Source organism: Chinchilla lanigera, unplaced genomic scaffold, assembly GCF_000276665.1.
Source record: "Chinchilla lanigera isolate Chin_1 unplaced genomic scaffold, ChiLan1.0 scaffold00059, whole genome shotgun sequence".
NCBI classification, from domain to species: Eukaryota; Metazoa; Chordata; class Mammalia; order Rodentia; family Chinchillidae; genus Chinchilla; species Chinchilla lanigera.
The window spans coordinates 4,626,765-4,644,108 of NW_004955460.1; the positions used below are offsets into that span (position 1 = coordinate 4,626,765).

General features: G+C 38.7%; 1 protein-coding gene across 4 annotated transcripts in view; it reads left to right on the forward strand.

Annotated features, from left to right (window-relative positions):
- The window catches only part of Vps41 (vacuolar protein sorting 41 homolog (S. cerevisiae)), a 193,285-nt gene that overhangs the window by 70,895 nt on the left and 105,046 nt on the right, over positions 1–17,344 (forward strand). For all 4 annotated transcript variants that reach the window (XR_001236534.1, XR_001236535.1, XM_013521234.1 and 1 more), the window contains exon 7: positions 2,629–2,694. Coding sequence is in view for 2 of the 4 variants with exons in the window: in XM_013521234.1 (XP_013376688.1) it covers positions 2,629–2,694 (66 nt within the window). In the remaining 2 variants the exon portion in view is untranslated. The remainder of the gene's footprint in view (positions 1–2,628; positions 2,695–17,344) is intronic.

Here is a 17,344-nt window from a genome sequence, read left to right on the forward strand (position 1 = left end):
CAATTTAGAAGGCTTATGCAGTACTCTGGGCATGACAGCAGGGACTTACAGAAAAGAGCAATTGTGAGTATTCAAGATAGAGCTGAAGTGGTGAATTTAGACATCCTTTAGGAAGTACACTTTCTGCCCTCAGTAATGCCGGGAGGAGAGTGGTCAGAGGTAGGAGAGCTGAGACTAAGTCTAGGTCCTGCTCTGGGGAGGCTGTGAGGGGCCATCAGTTGCAATAAGGGATGGTTTGAGTTAGCATGATGCTGGCTTGGTCTTGTATTTAATTGTAGGACATCAGGAGGAGATGTGACAGGGTTTTGAAGGCAGGAACGTTAACCTCAGGATGGAGATTAAATGCAGGATAGGTATCTAGAGTTGAGTAAGATGAAGCCATTTTTAAAGGAATTATGCAATTTAAAGTCATAGAATGAGAACAGAGGACTGAGGGTGAAAGACTGGCATACTCTAAAGACCCTGGCAGTGGAGGACAAGCAGCAAAGGAGTGGCCTGAAAAGTAGCAGTTAGAAGGAAATCCAGAAGAGCGGTGCCACAGATGCCACAGGAGAGGATTTCCAGAGGGAAGACGAGGGCTGCAGTGTCACAGGCAGCTTGGAGAATAACTGGCGGGAAGACTGCGTGAGGGATGTCTTTTTGTTTTGGTTTGGTTTGGTCTTGTTTTGGTCATAGTAAAGTTCCTGACAGGCAGAGTCAGGACAGCTTTCACAGTAAATCGGAAGCAAGGGGGTCAAAACACCCAGTAAAGACTTCGCTTGCAAGGACTTTGGAAATAAAGGTATGGATCTGGGAAATTGCAGGGCCAGCATCCGGGGAAGATTGTGGATGTCATGTTTCAGTTGATGTAAAAATCAGTGGATGGAAAGATGAAAGTAGGAGCAGGGGTTGCTTCCTGGAGCAGCACTAGGCAGTCGGGTGAGCAGCCAGGGAGGAGAAGAGCCCCAGCTCTCTGCCCGGCAGACACTGCCGAGTTGGCAGGGAGCGGGGAGCAGTCGGTGGCAGTTGCGTGATGGTTTTCTGCTCTGATTATCTGAAGGTATTTTTACGGAGCAGAGATACCTGTTATGTTCTGTAAGGAAGCTAGAAGGACTCTATTTTGTTTTGGTGGTACTGGAGATTGAACTCCGTGCCTGGAGTACGTTAGGCAAGTGCTCTATCAATGAGCTACATCCCGTAACTCTTTTTTTTTTTTTACTTTTTAAATTGTTTTTGGAGACAGGGTCTCTGTACATAGTGCAGGCTGGCCTTGAACTTATTTCTGTAGCCCAGGCTCGCCTCAGATGCATGACCATCCTCCTGCCTCAGCCTCTGGAGTGCTGGGATCACAGGCATGTGCCACCACACTCGGCTATTTTGAGACAGGTTCTCACTAAGTTGCCCAGGCTGGTGTAGAAGTGCCACCCTTCTGCCTAACCATTCCCTAGTAGCTGGGATTATGGGCGTGTACCACCATACCTGGCTAGAAGGACCATTCTGAGACATGTTAAGGCATCTAAAGGTGTTTGTATTGATATTTAAGATGGGTTAAGAAAGACTTTAAGTTTCAGCCACCCCGAGAGCTACGAGTAGTTAGAAGAATAAAGGGTCTCATGCTCACCCCTACAAATGGCAGTGTAAGAAAACTGTCAGCTATCCATTGGAGGAGAAAAGTGTATTAGTCTAATTAGTAAGAACATTAAATGTGTTTAATTGAAGGTTAGGAAAACCCAAAATTCAGTAATTTTAATGCTGATTTTATGGCTAGTTTGGAGATTAAAAGGTAAGAAAGCAGGATATGTGCAGGTTATGGCTCTGACAGATAAGGCTCCAATGTAGAACTGTGCTGATTGGAGACACTAGAACCTCACTGCTGCCTTTGTCCCCACTCAGTGCCACCACTGACCACGTGGTGTTGAAAGCCACCGGCATCTCAAGAATAGTGGAGCAGCCTTGGGACAGAGCTGCGTATAAGGGGCCACGGGAGCCTGAGTGAGATCAGATGGGACTGTGAGGGCAGGAACTCAGGTTGTGGGGAGAAGGGAGAGTCCTGAATGGTCATCCCAGGGCAGGGTTCTCAGCCCAATGCCTCTGCGTCCTGCTGAGAGGTCTTGGTGTAACCACAGATAGTCTGTGGGCTGCATTGCCTCATCTCTTCCCTTTAATGCCATCTGCCACTGCTGTTAGACAAGGATATAATCAGTCCTTGGTTACAGATAGTTGTGGTATCTGCTGTCTTGAGCAACCTCCTCTGCTGCCTTGGTAGAGGAGTGTGTACTCAGAGGAGTCTTCTCTTAGCCAGGAACCAGAAGGGATCTCTGTAGCCTTGGAGCTTTGACCTGGCTGGCTTCAGGAGCACAACTTCTCACACGAGAGCAAGGCTTAGATGTCCTCAGTTGTAGAATTTTACTTGCATACATTACTTCCTGCCAACTTAGCAGGATAGTTTTTTTGCTGTTTGTAATGTATAAATAGTTTTTACGGGGCTGGGGATTTAGCTCAGCGGCAAAAGTGCCTGCCTGGCAAGCGCAAGGTCGTGAGTTCGGTTCCCGGTACCGGAGAAAAACAAAAACAAACAAAAAAAAAAAATAGTTTTTACTCTGTTAACTGTGACTCTTAAACCAGGGCTGGGTTCTTCTTCTCTCGTAGATCGTTGCTGTGCACCCACACTTTGTGAGATCCAGTTGTAAGCAGTTTGTGACTGGAGGGAAGAAGGTAAACGTGTGTTCCACTATGATGTATTGGGTGTTCCATTGGCGCTGTATTTATCCTCAGTGTTTTTAATGTCTGAATATTATTCTTTAGGAGAAATTTTGAGAAAGAAAAATTAATCAAATTATACAACTGTCATCTCATGGGGAAGTTGAGGCCTGTGTTTCTTTCTACCTTCCTTTGAAGTAGGTATATGACAAGAAAAAGATCTTGCTTGGAGATTTGAAATTTTGTCCATTCCACAGAAATAAGAGACAGCATTTAAAAATAACAAAAAGGAGTTAGTAACTTTCTTTTTTCCTTTGTAGAATAGCTCTTGCAAATTTTGATAAAATTTAGGGCAGTTTTGGCTAGTCTTTATTGATATGTTCCTGGCGCATTTTATTATCTCAGTGAACATTTTAAAAAAAACAGAGTGAAACCTTTCTTCTGTACATGAACATCCTTGTCTTTAGGTAGTAAATTCTCAAATGAAAGAATCTGCTGATGGTGTAAGTAAACATTTTCCTATTTTTAGTAACGAGAGATTTATTTTTAAATATGTTTTTGTAACAAAACACTATCACCACCACCATCCTGGAATTGTAAATATTGTTCCATGTTCCATTTTGAGCCAATAGTCTGTTATTATTTTTATAGTAATATAAAGCTTTGAGGCTCTCCTGCTAAAGTTGATTTGAATATTTTCTGATAATTAACTGTCATTTCCCCATAGTCTGGTAGTTCATAGGGAGAGGGGACAGGAAAGCACACTGGTCACTCCTGAGTCATTGTCATGGTTTTTGCAGGTCTGGGGTTCCTGATTCCATTCCATAGCACAAAGCCAAGCTTGCACCAGAGCTGATTTTTGCTTGAGAGTTAGTGCCTTCCCTCCTTCCTTGGGGCCCATTGTTAACGCAGTCTCATTTGCCTCCTGTCAGAACGTCCAGGGTACTAGTTGGTGGGAATCACGAACTTTGTCTCTTGGATTTACAGCTGATCGACTCCTGCAAGAATACCTTTGTCTTTGTCAACTTTGGGAAAGAGTAGCTTTTAAATTCCTCTTCTGTTTCCTTAGCAAATACTTTTGGGGCTAGGAAATTTTGTGTTCAGTGTAGCACAAATTCACTTAACTGTGATATAAGCTCATGCATTTTCATTGAAAACTTAGGGAGGATAAAGATTTGATAAGTTGTTGCCTTTTTTTTAATGATTTGAAACGGCAAGCATTACCTCAGCTCGCACAATGAAGGATGGCTTTGTGCTTAGGTCTTGGCTGAGGGTCTTTGGCTTGAGTGCAGTCAAGATATTGACTAAGGCTGTGGTTATCAGAAGGCTTGACTAGGGCTAGAAGATCCACTTCAAGGATGTCTGCTGACTTCTTACTAATAATCCACCCTCTACTTAAAATATTGATAAATCACTTTGTTTTAAATATTTCCCAGTGTGTGATGCAGTTTTGAGTTCCATTTCCAGTATCAGAGATTTTACAGTTGGCCACTATTCTTGAATGTGTTAGGGTAAAAGAACATGCTGAGATGTGTTGATATCCAACTGGTTGGACTCAATATAAAGGCAAGATTGTCCCTCATTGGTTTGTGTTCTTAATAATCAGTATATTTGTGAAGTTTAATGATGGCTTTTATACCATGAACATATGTATAGTCTCATCAAGTTTGCCACATTAGTTCTGTCTACTCACAGGATACCTGGGTTAACTGTCAGTAACATATTCGTCATCCTTCTACTTTGCATTTCACATCATTTATAGATACCTATAAGAAGAACATTGTACATGTCACAGCTCGGGTTAGACCTGCTTGAAGGACTTCATGAGCTTCACATAACCACAGTATAATCTAGCATCTGACTGTTGATAAATTCGGAATTTAGGGAAAGCCAAATAGGCAATGAAATAAATAATAGTCACCAAATGCTGATCCTAAGAGAACATAAAGGGCTTGGTTTGTCTCTTCAGTTACCACTAATAGACAGGTGGTTCTGTGTTCAGTCTTTAAGAGAATTTTGATTACTCTTTTTTGCCTATGCAGTTCTCCAGAAATAATGTTTGAAGACATTTCTTTCCAAGTGCAAAATACGTTTGTGTATATACAAAATGAGACTAAATAAAAACAATTCAGATCATCTGATGAAAAATTGAATAAAAAAGTGATACTATTAAAGTAGAATTTCTAGATTTAAGAAATTTAAATGAAAAAAAAAAATACCCTGCAGGACTAAATATCTTTTATACCAGAATTAGTACGCTGGACTTGATAGAAGAGCATGTGTGATCGTGTGAAGGGAAGAATTGTGTGATTGCACAAGTGTGTAGATACTGTCACTTTTCTTTTAGATTTTTAATGGCTTTACTAATATATAATTTGTATGCCATAAAGTGCCCCTATTTGAACTGTTACAGTCAGTGGTTTATAGTAAATTTATAGTGCTGCGCAGTCATCAATTAATTTTAAAACATTTTCATATCCGCAAAAAGAAACCTGATACCACTTAGCTGTCACTAATCACTTTCCTTCCCTCTTTCCATCCCTAGCCAATAGGTAACATATTTTCTTGATAGTTTTGCCTGTGTTTGGTTATTTCTTATAAATCTTGGATATTTCATATAAATGGAATCATGTAATATGTGGCTTTTCTGTATGGCTTCTTTCATTAATTTTCTAGGTGCATGCGTGTTTGGTACAGTATATGTCAGTATGTGAGTCCTTTGTATGTTCAAATATTCTATTGTATGAAAATATATTTTATTGATCTTTATCAGTTGATGGGGAGTTGTGCTCTTTCTGGTTTTTTTTTTTGGTATTTATAAATAATGCTGCTATATGAATATTTGTATACAACTTTTTGTGACTGTTTTCATTTATCCTGCGTGTAGAATTTTTGGGTCATGTAGTAACTGTGTTTAATGCTTGGCAGTACTGTTTAACTGTTTTCCAGAGTGACTGTACCATTTTGCATTCTTGGAAGATGTATAAGAGCATGTCAGTTTCTCTGTATCCTCTCCAATACTGATTTTTGTCTTTTTGATGATAGCCATCCTGGTGCATAATAAATCATGTCACATTGTGGTTTTGACTTTCATTTTCCTAATGACTAATGATGTTAGCCATCTTTTCTTTGGTGTCTTTATTTGCTACTTGTGTGCCTTTGGAGAAATGTCCATTCATATTCTTCGTGAATTTTTAATTGGATTATTCACAGTTGTAAGCATTCTTCATGTGTTTTGTATATGTTTCATCTGCAAACATTAGGAGTTATTCTTTATATTTTACTGATGCTATCCTTTGAAGCTCTAAAGTTTTTAATTTTGATGAAGTCCCTTTTGTTGTTGTCTTCATTTATTTATTTTTGTCTTTTTGAGACAGAGTCTTGCTATGCAGTTCAGGCTGGCCTTGAGCTCACTTTGTAGCCCAGGCTGGCCTTGAACTCACAATGATCCTCCTGCCTCAGCCTCCCAAGATAGGGTCTAAGTCACTGTTTCTCCAGTTGGGCTCAAATTTGTGATCCTGCTGCCTCAGCCTCCCAAGTGCTGGGACTACAAGTATGCACCAGCACACCCGGCCCTTGTCATCTTCTTTAAATGTTTATACTGTTGGTGTTTAGTTGTCTGAGTTTATCCCTACCACATGGTTCTGTTCATCTATATATCTTGCTGTCCTTGTGCCAGTGCCCCTTTTAGGTTTTAGAGACACTAAATTTTCATAATACATTTATGGAATGACAAGCAAATTAACTTCTTAAAACATTTTGATTTTGCGTTTCATTCATTTTAAGACCCATTATAATTTCCCTAATGTATGTAGGAGGTTTTAAAGGCACATAATGTCCTCTATTTAAGGATTTTTAGTTTACAAACTATTCATGTATTTCTTTGGCTCCATTAAAGTTTATTATGTAAATATGTCCTTAGCAGCTAGTGAAAAGTGTCATTTATTTGATAACGCATGATGACATCTTTGTGTATAGTTACAGAGTTCTAAAATGTGCACCAGTTTGGGGTGGTTTGCAGAAATGTCCAGAGAATTTCTTTCTTTTATGTGGTTACCGTATGTACTTCTAAGGATCACTTATGCTGCATGGTTTTGACATTAGTGTGTTCTGTTTCTCTGTATTGATTTAGATGAAGATATCAGGAAGTATTTTTCTAATGTCATTAAGAAATATAACTTCAATTTTTAAAACTAAGAAAAAAATTTAGAAGGTGACATTAAGAAAGGGGAACTGTTGTGACTTGATTACTTTCATTTGGAAAATGTTAGGAAATTTTTAGGAGGCGTTGCTGTTTTATGACGGCATTATAGAAGTTCATACGTTTGAAAAATGAGAAGAAAACAAAGACAGCATTGGCCCAAAAGCAACTCTAATCATTTCAACTGTAATTTTAAACTAGCAGCACCATAACAAGTGTGAGGACCCCAACATTTAGCAAATGATGATGATTTTGCAATAATTCTATGTTTTGGATTCTGAAGACTCCTCTGTTAAGTGCAGGTGACAGGCCATATGGGGGAAACAAGAGAAAAAGACAAATATAGTTGAGAGGTTTTGACCTTTTGCCTTTAAGAAATTAGTCTTCAGAGAAAAAAAAATACCAGAGCAAAGACTAGCCAGATGAAAATATAATGTGGAGTAAAGTCATTCTTAACCCATGAGAACACTGATCTACAGGCTGAGCCATTCTGTAATCCTTGAAATTACATAGACACGTCTGTAAACAAGGGGTTAAAGTGGCACAGAGCCTGGAGAAGGTAGATTGGAAAGTGGAATTCCTACAGTGCCGTTCATAAGAATAATGAGAGGGATCTAATTTAGTATTTTAGTTGACTTCATGTTATTAAAATTTTTGATTTCTATAAAAAACACTATTGAAGTGATTGTGACATATATTTCAAAATAGTGCTGTAAAACATAGCTGTATAGCAGGGAAAACCCTGAAAATATAGTTTGGCACGTTCCTTCAAGTTTTGTTTTTAAGGTTCTAGCTTTCTTAAGTATTTCAGGCTAGTTCTTGCCCACGAGGGACTGGGACTAGGAAGCTGTGTAGTGTTGTCTGGTATAAACTTTTATTTTAGGTTTTCAAGGTAACTTCTTAGTAGTTGAATGTCATACCTGGATTTATGGACTCCACTGCTTGACACATGAGCATAAAAAGCTTATTCTAAATTCTGTTTTGTTTCCATCTTGAAAAAAGAAAGAAAGAGAAAAGAAAAAGCATATCTTTTAAAAGTTCCATTGGAGAGAGCTTTCAAACACACAAACCAATGGATTTTTAAAAAGTAACCTTGTGTAGTAAGAATTCTAACATATAAGTGTAACAAATGAAGTTTCTGTTTTAGAAATAAATCTGCCAAGTGGATCTTGTCTGGATTTTTAAAAAATTGTCCAACTTTCTTGGTCAGATAAACTTTAGCTTCATGTGACCTTTACCTTTGAACTCTGTAATACACTTCATAATAACTTGTTCTACCACTTTAACAAATTATTAAATTGTCTCAATGCTGTTCGTAGTGGAGTTCATTTTTAGAAATGAGATAGTCAGCTGTTTGGTGTTGTAGGGAGGATAGAATGAGGGGACTTGCCCATGGGGACAAATTGCTTTGCAAGCTGGAAAATGTCAGTCAGCAAACAAGGAAAGACCCTGCATGAATGAAATGAGGAAAGCCGCCTTCCTGTTCAGGGCTGACGGCCTGTGGAAAATCCCACCTGAAGGAGAAGCAGTAGCATCAGCCAGCCCTGTACGTGTCTACTGGTCATCCACAAAGAACAAATTGCATTTTGAATCCTTTCTAAAAGGAGATTCAATACAGTAGCTTTTTTTAAAGAATATAATTAAATTTTTTTCAATTTTTTTGTTTTTCCCACCTTTATTGAAGCGTATTAAACAAATAAAAATTATAATGTTTAATGTGTATGATATGATCTAGTATGTTATGAAGTGGTTGCCATGGTCAAGATCATTGACATACTCACTGACTCACAATAACCTTTTTATGTGTGTGATGAAGGCACTTAAAATCTACTCTCCCAGCAGATTTCATTTATCCAGTGGTGTCATCTACCACTGTTATAGGATTTACAATATCCCTCATGTGCTCTGAGGTGAGCGTTTGAAAGGTGGTTGAATTGTGGAGATGCTATCCTCATCAGTGGTCCATTAAGTACATACATAAATGTGCTGTTATGAGTTAGGGCCTGGTTGGAAGAAGTGTGTCATTGGAGGTGATGCCTCGAAGGGTGCATCTTTCTTCTCAGCTCCTCCCTTCATGCTTCACTTCCTGTCTGCCATGAGGTGAGCACATTTCCTTTGCCATGCCATTCCAGTATGCCACTTCTGCCTTGGAGCTAGCCAGCTGTGAAATGAACCCCCAAAACTGTGAGCCAGAATAAACCTCTTCTCCTTTAAGTTTTGGGTGTCAGGTATTTTGTTCCAGCCATTGACTAATACAACTGCAGTCACTATGCGATGCTTTAGATCCCCAGAATTTATTCATCTTAATGTTGAAAGTCTGTACCCTTTCACTGAACATCTCCCCCGCTACCCCAGTGAAATGACAAATATTTTTAAAATTGAGATTGTCCACGGGACCTTTTCTAACCACTGCAGTCTCTAAATGTAAAATGTAGAAGTACTTCCTTATGTGTTTATCTTTTTCTGGTCAGGCTGGAGCTGGAGTTCTTAAGGTTAGAATTTTAGCATTAGTCATACATTTGTATGCAGGGCTCAGTATCTGACTCTCTTGGATATTTCTGCAGGTTGGCTCCTGGACAGCCTTCTACAGGCACACTTTGCTCATATAACCCTTACCATTGTAGTTTTCAGGGCTGGGGATATAGCTCAGCAGCACAAGTGCCTGCCTGGCAAGCGCAAGATCCTGAGTTCAATTCCTGCTACCAAAAAATAAAGTGTAGTTTTCAGTGAATCCATTGAATATTTTTATGAATTAAAAATAGGTTGTGTAAAGCTTCCTAGTCAGTTCAGTGCTAAATCACAGGCAGCCACTAATGTGTGTCCTAATGGTTTTGTGTTGAATACTGTAAAGAGTTTTGTTTTTTCTAGATTAGATTCTATTCCTAGAAATTCACTTTATTCTGTCAGCATAACAAAGTTGATTAAAAACCACCAACTAATAGGAAGCAAAACATAAATGTAACCTTTATAGACCATTCTTTTTTTTTTCTTTGAGAGAAGGTCTTGCTGTGTAGCTCAGACTAGCCTTGACCTCATTGTGTAGTCCAGGCTGGCCTCAAGCTTGGGGCAGTCCTCCTGCCTCAGGCCCCTGAGCACTGTGATTACAGGCGTGCACCACCATTACTGGTCTGTAAACCTTTCTTTTAGTATATAAAACCAAGTAGCAACATAGTTCTGTTATTAAGGTATATTTTGGTGGGGTTTCCTGCAAATTCTGAACTTGTTGAGGCCAAAAATAAAAACCCATTGCTTAAACCAGAAATCATTTTTAACGTCAAAAATGAGTTTTCTTCATTGATTTCATAATTTTTCATTTGTCTTAAATATCAGTTGCTTTTGTGATGTGAATGTGTAGGTATTCCCAAAGCATCTCCAAGAGGTGGGATGAGCGGTGGATCCAAAGCAGCTTTGCTTTCTTTTATAATCCCCTTGATTATACCCCTCAAATAGCTATTAAAAATAGACTTTTTTTTTCTTTAATGAATTCAGAAGATTTTCTATATGTAATGTTTCTGTATTGATTACAGCTCTTCCCTGTAAGACAAGGCCTACCATCTTTCTATTTGGAGCAGTGAAAACCATCTCTGCCCCTTGCTGACAATATGTTCTTTTGCACATTTGCGTAGTGGGATCATCACCTAGTTTAGAGATGCTCATCGTGTTTTCTTGTGGGGTTTAGCATACATTGACAGTCATTAGCACTGGCAGGTCCTCTCCTTTCCTACCTTTCTTTGTTTAGTAAGGCTACATAAAGCAAGGAGCTGTGATTGCAGCCATTGTTAATATCCCACAGAGCATAACACACTTTTTGTCATAAAGACCAATAAACCTTGTCAAACCCACGCTTAATCTTTAGAATATTTCTGTTGATGAATTTTAGTTTTATAAGTATTATTATATTAAATAATGAGTACTTCACAGGAAAAAATAATCACAAAAATAAAGTATTGCAGTTTCAATATGTATTATTTTAAAAAGCACTAAAATTTTCAACATCAACTGGTTTTTGATTCACAAACTCTAAAAAAGAACAACAAAAATAAATTCCTATCTGAACTACAATGAAAATGCCAGTAACACTGTACCAAAAAAATCCTTTACTTCAGTTATCACACTCAAGGCAGTCTTTACACATGACAATAGCACATTTCATGCACACGTATCACTTACACCGACGGTACATGTATTTTGCTTTCCTGGCTTTCTTGTAGGACATACTTGACATCTCACTCATCTTGATGTTTTGTCAAGAGGTTCTTATAGTATACAATGTGTAGTTAACAGGAACATGAAATGTCAATAAAATAAAGTATTAAATTCTTAATATGTATTTATTGCACATTAGAATAAACATCAACATTTTCATATCAGCTGTGTAGTTGCTTATAAAACCTAAGAGAGAACATCAGAAATAAAAACCTATCTGAGCTACAATGTAAACACAAAGTCTACTACAGAAGGAATCTTTGCTTCAGCTGTCTTACCTATGGCAGTCTTCACACATGACAACTACATGCATGTTCCATAAACAAGTATCGCCTATACTGATAGCACATATGTTTTGTTTTCATGTCCTTTCTTTTGGCCACAGCTGACACCTTTTTGGTCTTCCTGTTTTCATAGTAGGTCTTTGAGATGCTGCACCTGGCTGTTCACCTGTCAGCTCACCAGTGTGTTCCACAATTTTTTGGCATAGTTCCCTGGGCAGAAATACTTTGTTCTTCTTCTGTTGTAAATGATCTCTTAGGAATTCCAGACTCGGTCCTCTAAGAAAATTTCTCTAGTATTTTGCACTTGTTTTTTTTTTTTTTTTTTTTTTTGGTAAACTATCAAAGTATTTATGCCACACGTTTAGGATTGAGTAAACCTCAACCATTGGCCAATGCTTTGTGTTTTGAGTGACATCATAGTTCTGCATGTCTCTTCAACAACATCTACTCTGCCTTTTGTTTTGTTGTAGAAAGTTTCCATCTCAGGCTTCAGTTTTATTAAGGTTATCCCATCAGTATTTCCATCATGGTGAAATGTTGACATGAGCAGTATCAGTTTGGGGTTTTTTTGCTATATAGGAGGCCAATGTTATATCTTTCTGAAGTCCAAAGACTGTACTATACAGTTCTCTGTTAGGAAATTGCAGCATTTTATTTGGAATTTCTGCTTTGTTTCTGTGTACAGTTCCTGCCCTGGTCAACTTGTGCTCTGTTAGCAAATGTAACATCATTTGGAAACCAATTGTCGAATGTCACATTCCAGTTAGTTCAGGAAGCAGGAGCAACAAGTCTGTTCACATCATTTGGTTTATCACTTTACGAATAAGGACCTAGTGGCTCAGTTCCAGGATAAATGTCTAAATTGAAATCTTTGCATCTACAGTGTCATAAATTTTTTGCCATATCTTGAACCAGAGTTTTTCTGTAAATCTTTTTACAGAAAAACATTGAGATTACCTGAGATTACCATGAGAAATTCCTGCTAAGTACAGCATACCGATGAATGCTTTCAGTTCAGCTAGTGGTGTGATAATAAATATATTTTTGAATGTGGTTATTGGTGCATATAGAATGTTTTACTTGTATTTCAGCCTTTGTGTATTTGACAGCGTCTTGTAGCATTTAGTGCGTTAGAATTTCCAACATTGAATGGCAGTGCTGGCATTCTGCCCAATACATTTCACCCCTGCCAAGACCCTCACTATATTTTTGGACCTAGCTCTACCATTGGATTATTCCATTTGCTTGCGTGACCATTTTGCAGCATTTTGACTAGTCAGATATGTACTCACATTGCTGTTTTCTTTGTTATTTGAATCAAGGAAGTTTGCATTCCCTGTGTTGGTATCAGTTAATTCTTACTCCATTTCACTGTCATGGAATTTTGGCTCACATGGCCACCGTCAAAGTTGTCATCATTATCATCATCATCATACACCCACACCACTCTTCTTCTGTAATGAAAACATGTATTTTACCATAATGGATTATCTTTGAGTAATCTGATGATTCACTTTTGACCTCCTCCAAAACTTTCAAATCTGGTTTTTCATGTGCCATTGTACTGAATTGGGCTATCTCTACCAGAAAAAAAGAAAACTTTTTAAAAACAAATCCTAGAGTGTTGTGGGTATATCACACCCTCCGTGATGCTCAGGTAAACAAACACCAAACCTGTTAAGTGGAGCATCATGTTCGTGAAAATCCTGGTTTGACACTTTTGCACACACCTTGCCTTTCATCCTATCAAGTGGATAAACACAAAGATTGCTTCCTGTATCCCTCAGGCAAACGCATTGACATGCAACACCAGATACTATTACGCTGAAGTAAAAATTTACAGTATAAAAGTAAGAGATGTGTGTGTGGGACCCAGTGTTATGTTCTTTGGGTTTGGCATCACCAGTGGAAACTAAATCATTTTCACAGGAATATGTGGTTTGAATCTGCGCCTTGAGCACAATCTTGTATCAGGGTCCACGTCAGGTTCTGCACGCAAATACTATCTTGATTTCTGGAATGGTGGGTCCTGGGTTCCCGAAAGAGTATAAATGGGACAGTGTTGGAGAAATACAGTTAATATCATTCTTTGATCAGAATGGTGATTTGTAGGCAAATGAGAGAATTCTTAGTCATTTAAAAAGTGAAAATGTGTGTGTGTGTTTGCTTGTATGAATGTAGATTTCATTGTAGGTGATTTTTTTTTTTTTTTTTTTAATCTTTTGTCTTCCAGCATTTTGGACTCCCCTCAGCCTTGGTTTGTTTTACTTTGTTTTTTTTCTTTCTAATTCATTTTCAGCCAGACCTCCTCTTTGAATGTTCATAACAATGAAATGAAAACAAGTTACATGTCTAACAGTAGTGAGCTGGCGGTATCTGACATCACTCACTGGCCTGCCATGGGGTATCAGGAAGAGGCGATCAGACAGATGCTGTAGGGTTCGGGCTGATGTGATGCGACTGGGGGAGGTTAAGGAAGTGGGACTTTGCTCCAGATTAGATGCTGTTGTGTATCTGAGTCTTTACTAAATCGTATCCCGAAGGAGAAAAGTCTGAACAGGGCTAAAGTCAGCATTGGGAAAGAAACAGCAGTCGCCTTATAGCCAGGGTGCAGGTCCATGGTTATTTTTGGAATGATTCAGGCGTGATTATGATGCAGTCTTGTTTGTGTCCCGATTCTTCCTGGTCACAGAGACTTGTCTTATGATGTGGATTTTCTGTGAAATTGTTTCTATTCATCAGAAGAACACTGAGGCCCAGCTGTGAGGGTCAGGACAGCATCTGGATATCAGCTTTCTTTCTCAGTATGAACAAATAAAATGCCCAGCATTTGATAGATTTCTTCTGATGAAGTACTTCACCAAAAGTGTGTATGGCCTGATTGCATCTTTTGTAGAAATACAGCTATGTACTAGGGTATATTCATGCAAATCATTGAGAGTGTTTGTGTCTGGATAGCATTATGGATATACTTTCTAGCTTTTATTGGCATTTATTTGTATTTTTTGGCATTACTTTTATAATAAAACATTAAGAGAATTCATAAAATCATTCTCAACCACAGTATTTTAGATCTTGTTGTAACTTAACATGGGTAGCATATAAAATTCCCCCACATTATTGAAGTCTATTCTTAGGCTAGTGTTGTTTAATATTCCAGTTGCATAATGTTCCACCCTGGAATCTTTTCAGTTTTTAAAGCCATTCTTCTCTTATTAGACCTTTAGGTTGTTTCCAGTGGTTGGCTGTCAGATACTGGGATGAAGCTAGAAATCTTTGGGTGTGAACTTGTATATGTTCTTTTGGATATTTTCCTTGTCCTGATTCCTGCAATTAGAATCCCTGAGACAAAGGCTATGAGTAGTTGTTATACACTTCATAAATGCTGCTAAGTTAACTTGCATCCAGAAAAGTTACACCAGTTTATACCAGCTTTGTGTATGTGCCTAAATATTCTTGTCACTTGATAGACAGTCTATGAGAGTGTGAGACTTCTGCAGAGTAGACAACGATGTGTGTAAAGAGGTGAGTATATGTTCCCCTGAGGGTGTGAATCTGTCCCCTTCTTCTGAAACCCCCAGTGACCGTGTGCCCAGGGAGCCCCACTGTTCCATAAAGATGGAAAGAGAGTGGATGTAAACTGTAAACTGAGGCAGGTTCATTTGCTTTTGGTTTCTTCTGTAGATAGTATCCTTATCGGTATGATCACCCTTTCGTTTTGCTCTCAGATGAGTGAGTGGAGGCCTTGATAAATACATTAACCTAGGTTCACGTAATGATTTTTGTTTTTCAAGAGTTAGCAGTTTTGTGTTTCTTTTATATATACTCACTGTACAAGGATCTCCTTCCAATTGTCTGCCTGTGGTTAGGATAATATGCGTTAAAATTAGAGGCATTTGTTCATTACACAGGACACTAACTTAAGTTTAATCACCCAGTGGATGACTTCTGTTTTCTCAGCCTTGCTATTTAAAGAGTCTAGCCGTGAGCCCAGGCCCAGCAATTTATCCTAAGATGGATAGAAACAGAAAACCCCAGAGAATTTGGCATTAGCTACCAGTTCTATTAATTAAGCCTGTGGGATCCACATGGAAGATTTTCTCTTAGTGCTAAAATTATTATAGGTTCTCCAGTCATTTCTGAAATCATATTTGCAACGGTGGGTTTGTATATGCTGAAATTACAGATTAGTATTTTACATAGTAACCTCCTTTACATTCTGGGTGCAGTTGATCGCTTCTCACATACAGGTAAGATACATAGATTTATACCTGTCATCTCTAGTTGTTCTTTTTGGGTGTTTTGTTTGTTTTGTTTTTAGTATAAAGAAAACTGCTTCTAAATGGTATTTCAACCATTTAGTTTCTTTTGTTCACATTGAACCTGTAGTTGGATTTCGTAGTTGCTAAATTGACTGTTATTTTATGTAGATGCATTGTTTTTAAATTTCAAAACATTTGTCTGTCTACATAGTTTTCATAGTTAGGTAACTTCACAGGCTTGGGCATGCCTGTGTTTTACTGGAATCCTATTGAATCAAATGCTGCCTGTAAGTAAACAGCCAGTCAAATGGACTCTAAGAATCCTATGTGCAGACTGTCCATGGTGGTAATATTTGGTCTATAATTAATTTCTTTTAAATGTGTTATTTTACTTTTAGAAAAGAAGATGGAGGGATTATAGTTTGTCCAGGAAATAACCGCTGAATTTAAAATTCCCTCTTTCTTCCTACAAGTTTTGTGTTCTTTCATGGTGGAGGTAGTAAAACTATTGGTGATGTTTAGAAAAGCTGTATGTTTTAATGTATGTTTCATCAGACTTCATCAAGCTGTATGTATAAAGCTTTGGTTCTGAGCCAAAGCAGGAAGCTGGACAAAGGCCCTCACCTGCCCCCATGGGCTTTTGGTTTGCCCCGCCTCTGTGAGACTCCAGATTGCTCTCAGGTGTGAGCAGCCAGCCCCCGTCCCAGGCCTTCTCCACACTCACTGACGTTTTGCTCCCTTGCCGTCTTGACTTTTTAAATAGCATTCTTGATCTCTGCAGATGTTAGATATCTAAATCCTTATGTGACACGTCTTCTCTCTCCCTCATTGTGTCCTTTGTTTTTATCTGTGTCTGTCTTAGGGGATGTCTTCTAATTTGCTGGGATTCACTTTTTTTTTTCTCTCTCCACTTTATTATATTGAGTGCCAGGCTCTTCTCTGGCCTAGCAGACATTATCTTTTATGGAATCTGATGCTTTGAGCCCCTTGGTCCTTCCTGTAGGAATGCACCAGGTGTCTAAGACAGCTTCCCCTGCCCAGTCTTTCTGTTTTCTTGTCTGCCTCAGAGGAAACAGCATAGCTGGTACTGAAGAAGCCTGAAGGAGCCAAGTGATTCATAAACTTGAAAGATCATACGATGATTAAAACTGGGCCACTCATGCGCCTTTGCTCTATCGGGGAGAGTGGTGATGGGTAATGACAGGCGTTCGGCGATCAGAATTGGTGGCTTTATTACAGCCTGATAGGAATCTTGCCACACGTGTGGGAGATACTGGGATGAGCATCCTTCTCCCACTCTGCAGCGTAAGAAAGCACTAGATAGATTTATCAGCACAGAACATAGGAGAGTAAAGTATATTGCTGGGATGTGAGGGCTCCTATTGAAATATAAGTACCGAGAGTGCTGACTGCCAGAATGTGGATTTATGGGAAATAAAGCCCTAAAATACTTTCTCCAACAAAAAAACCAGACCTCTTGGAAGCAGCTTTTCCTCTCTATGTACTTAGCTCCCATTGAGCTTAAATTGCTCTCAGTATTGTGATAATGACAATTGAGTATTACGGGATGTGGAAGATGAACCAAATAAATTAACCAGCCGCTTTTAAGGGTAGTCCACTCAACGGCTGCCCGCCTAAAATGCTTTGTAGAACCTTCGTGCTCAGTAGGTCTCGAGGCAGTTTTATATCCAGAAGAAAGAAGTGGATTTTAT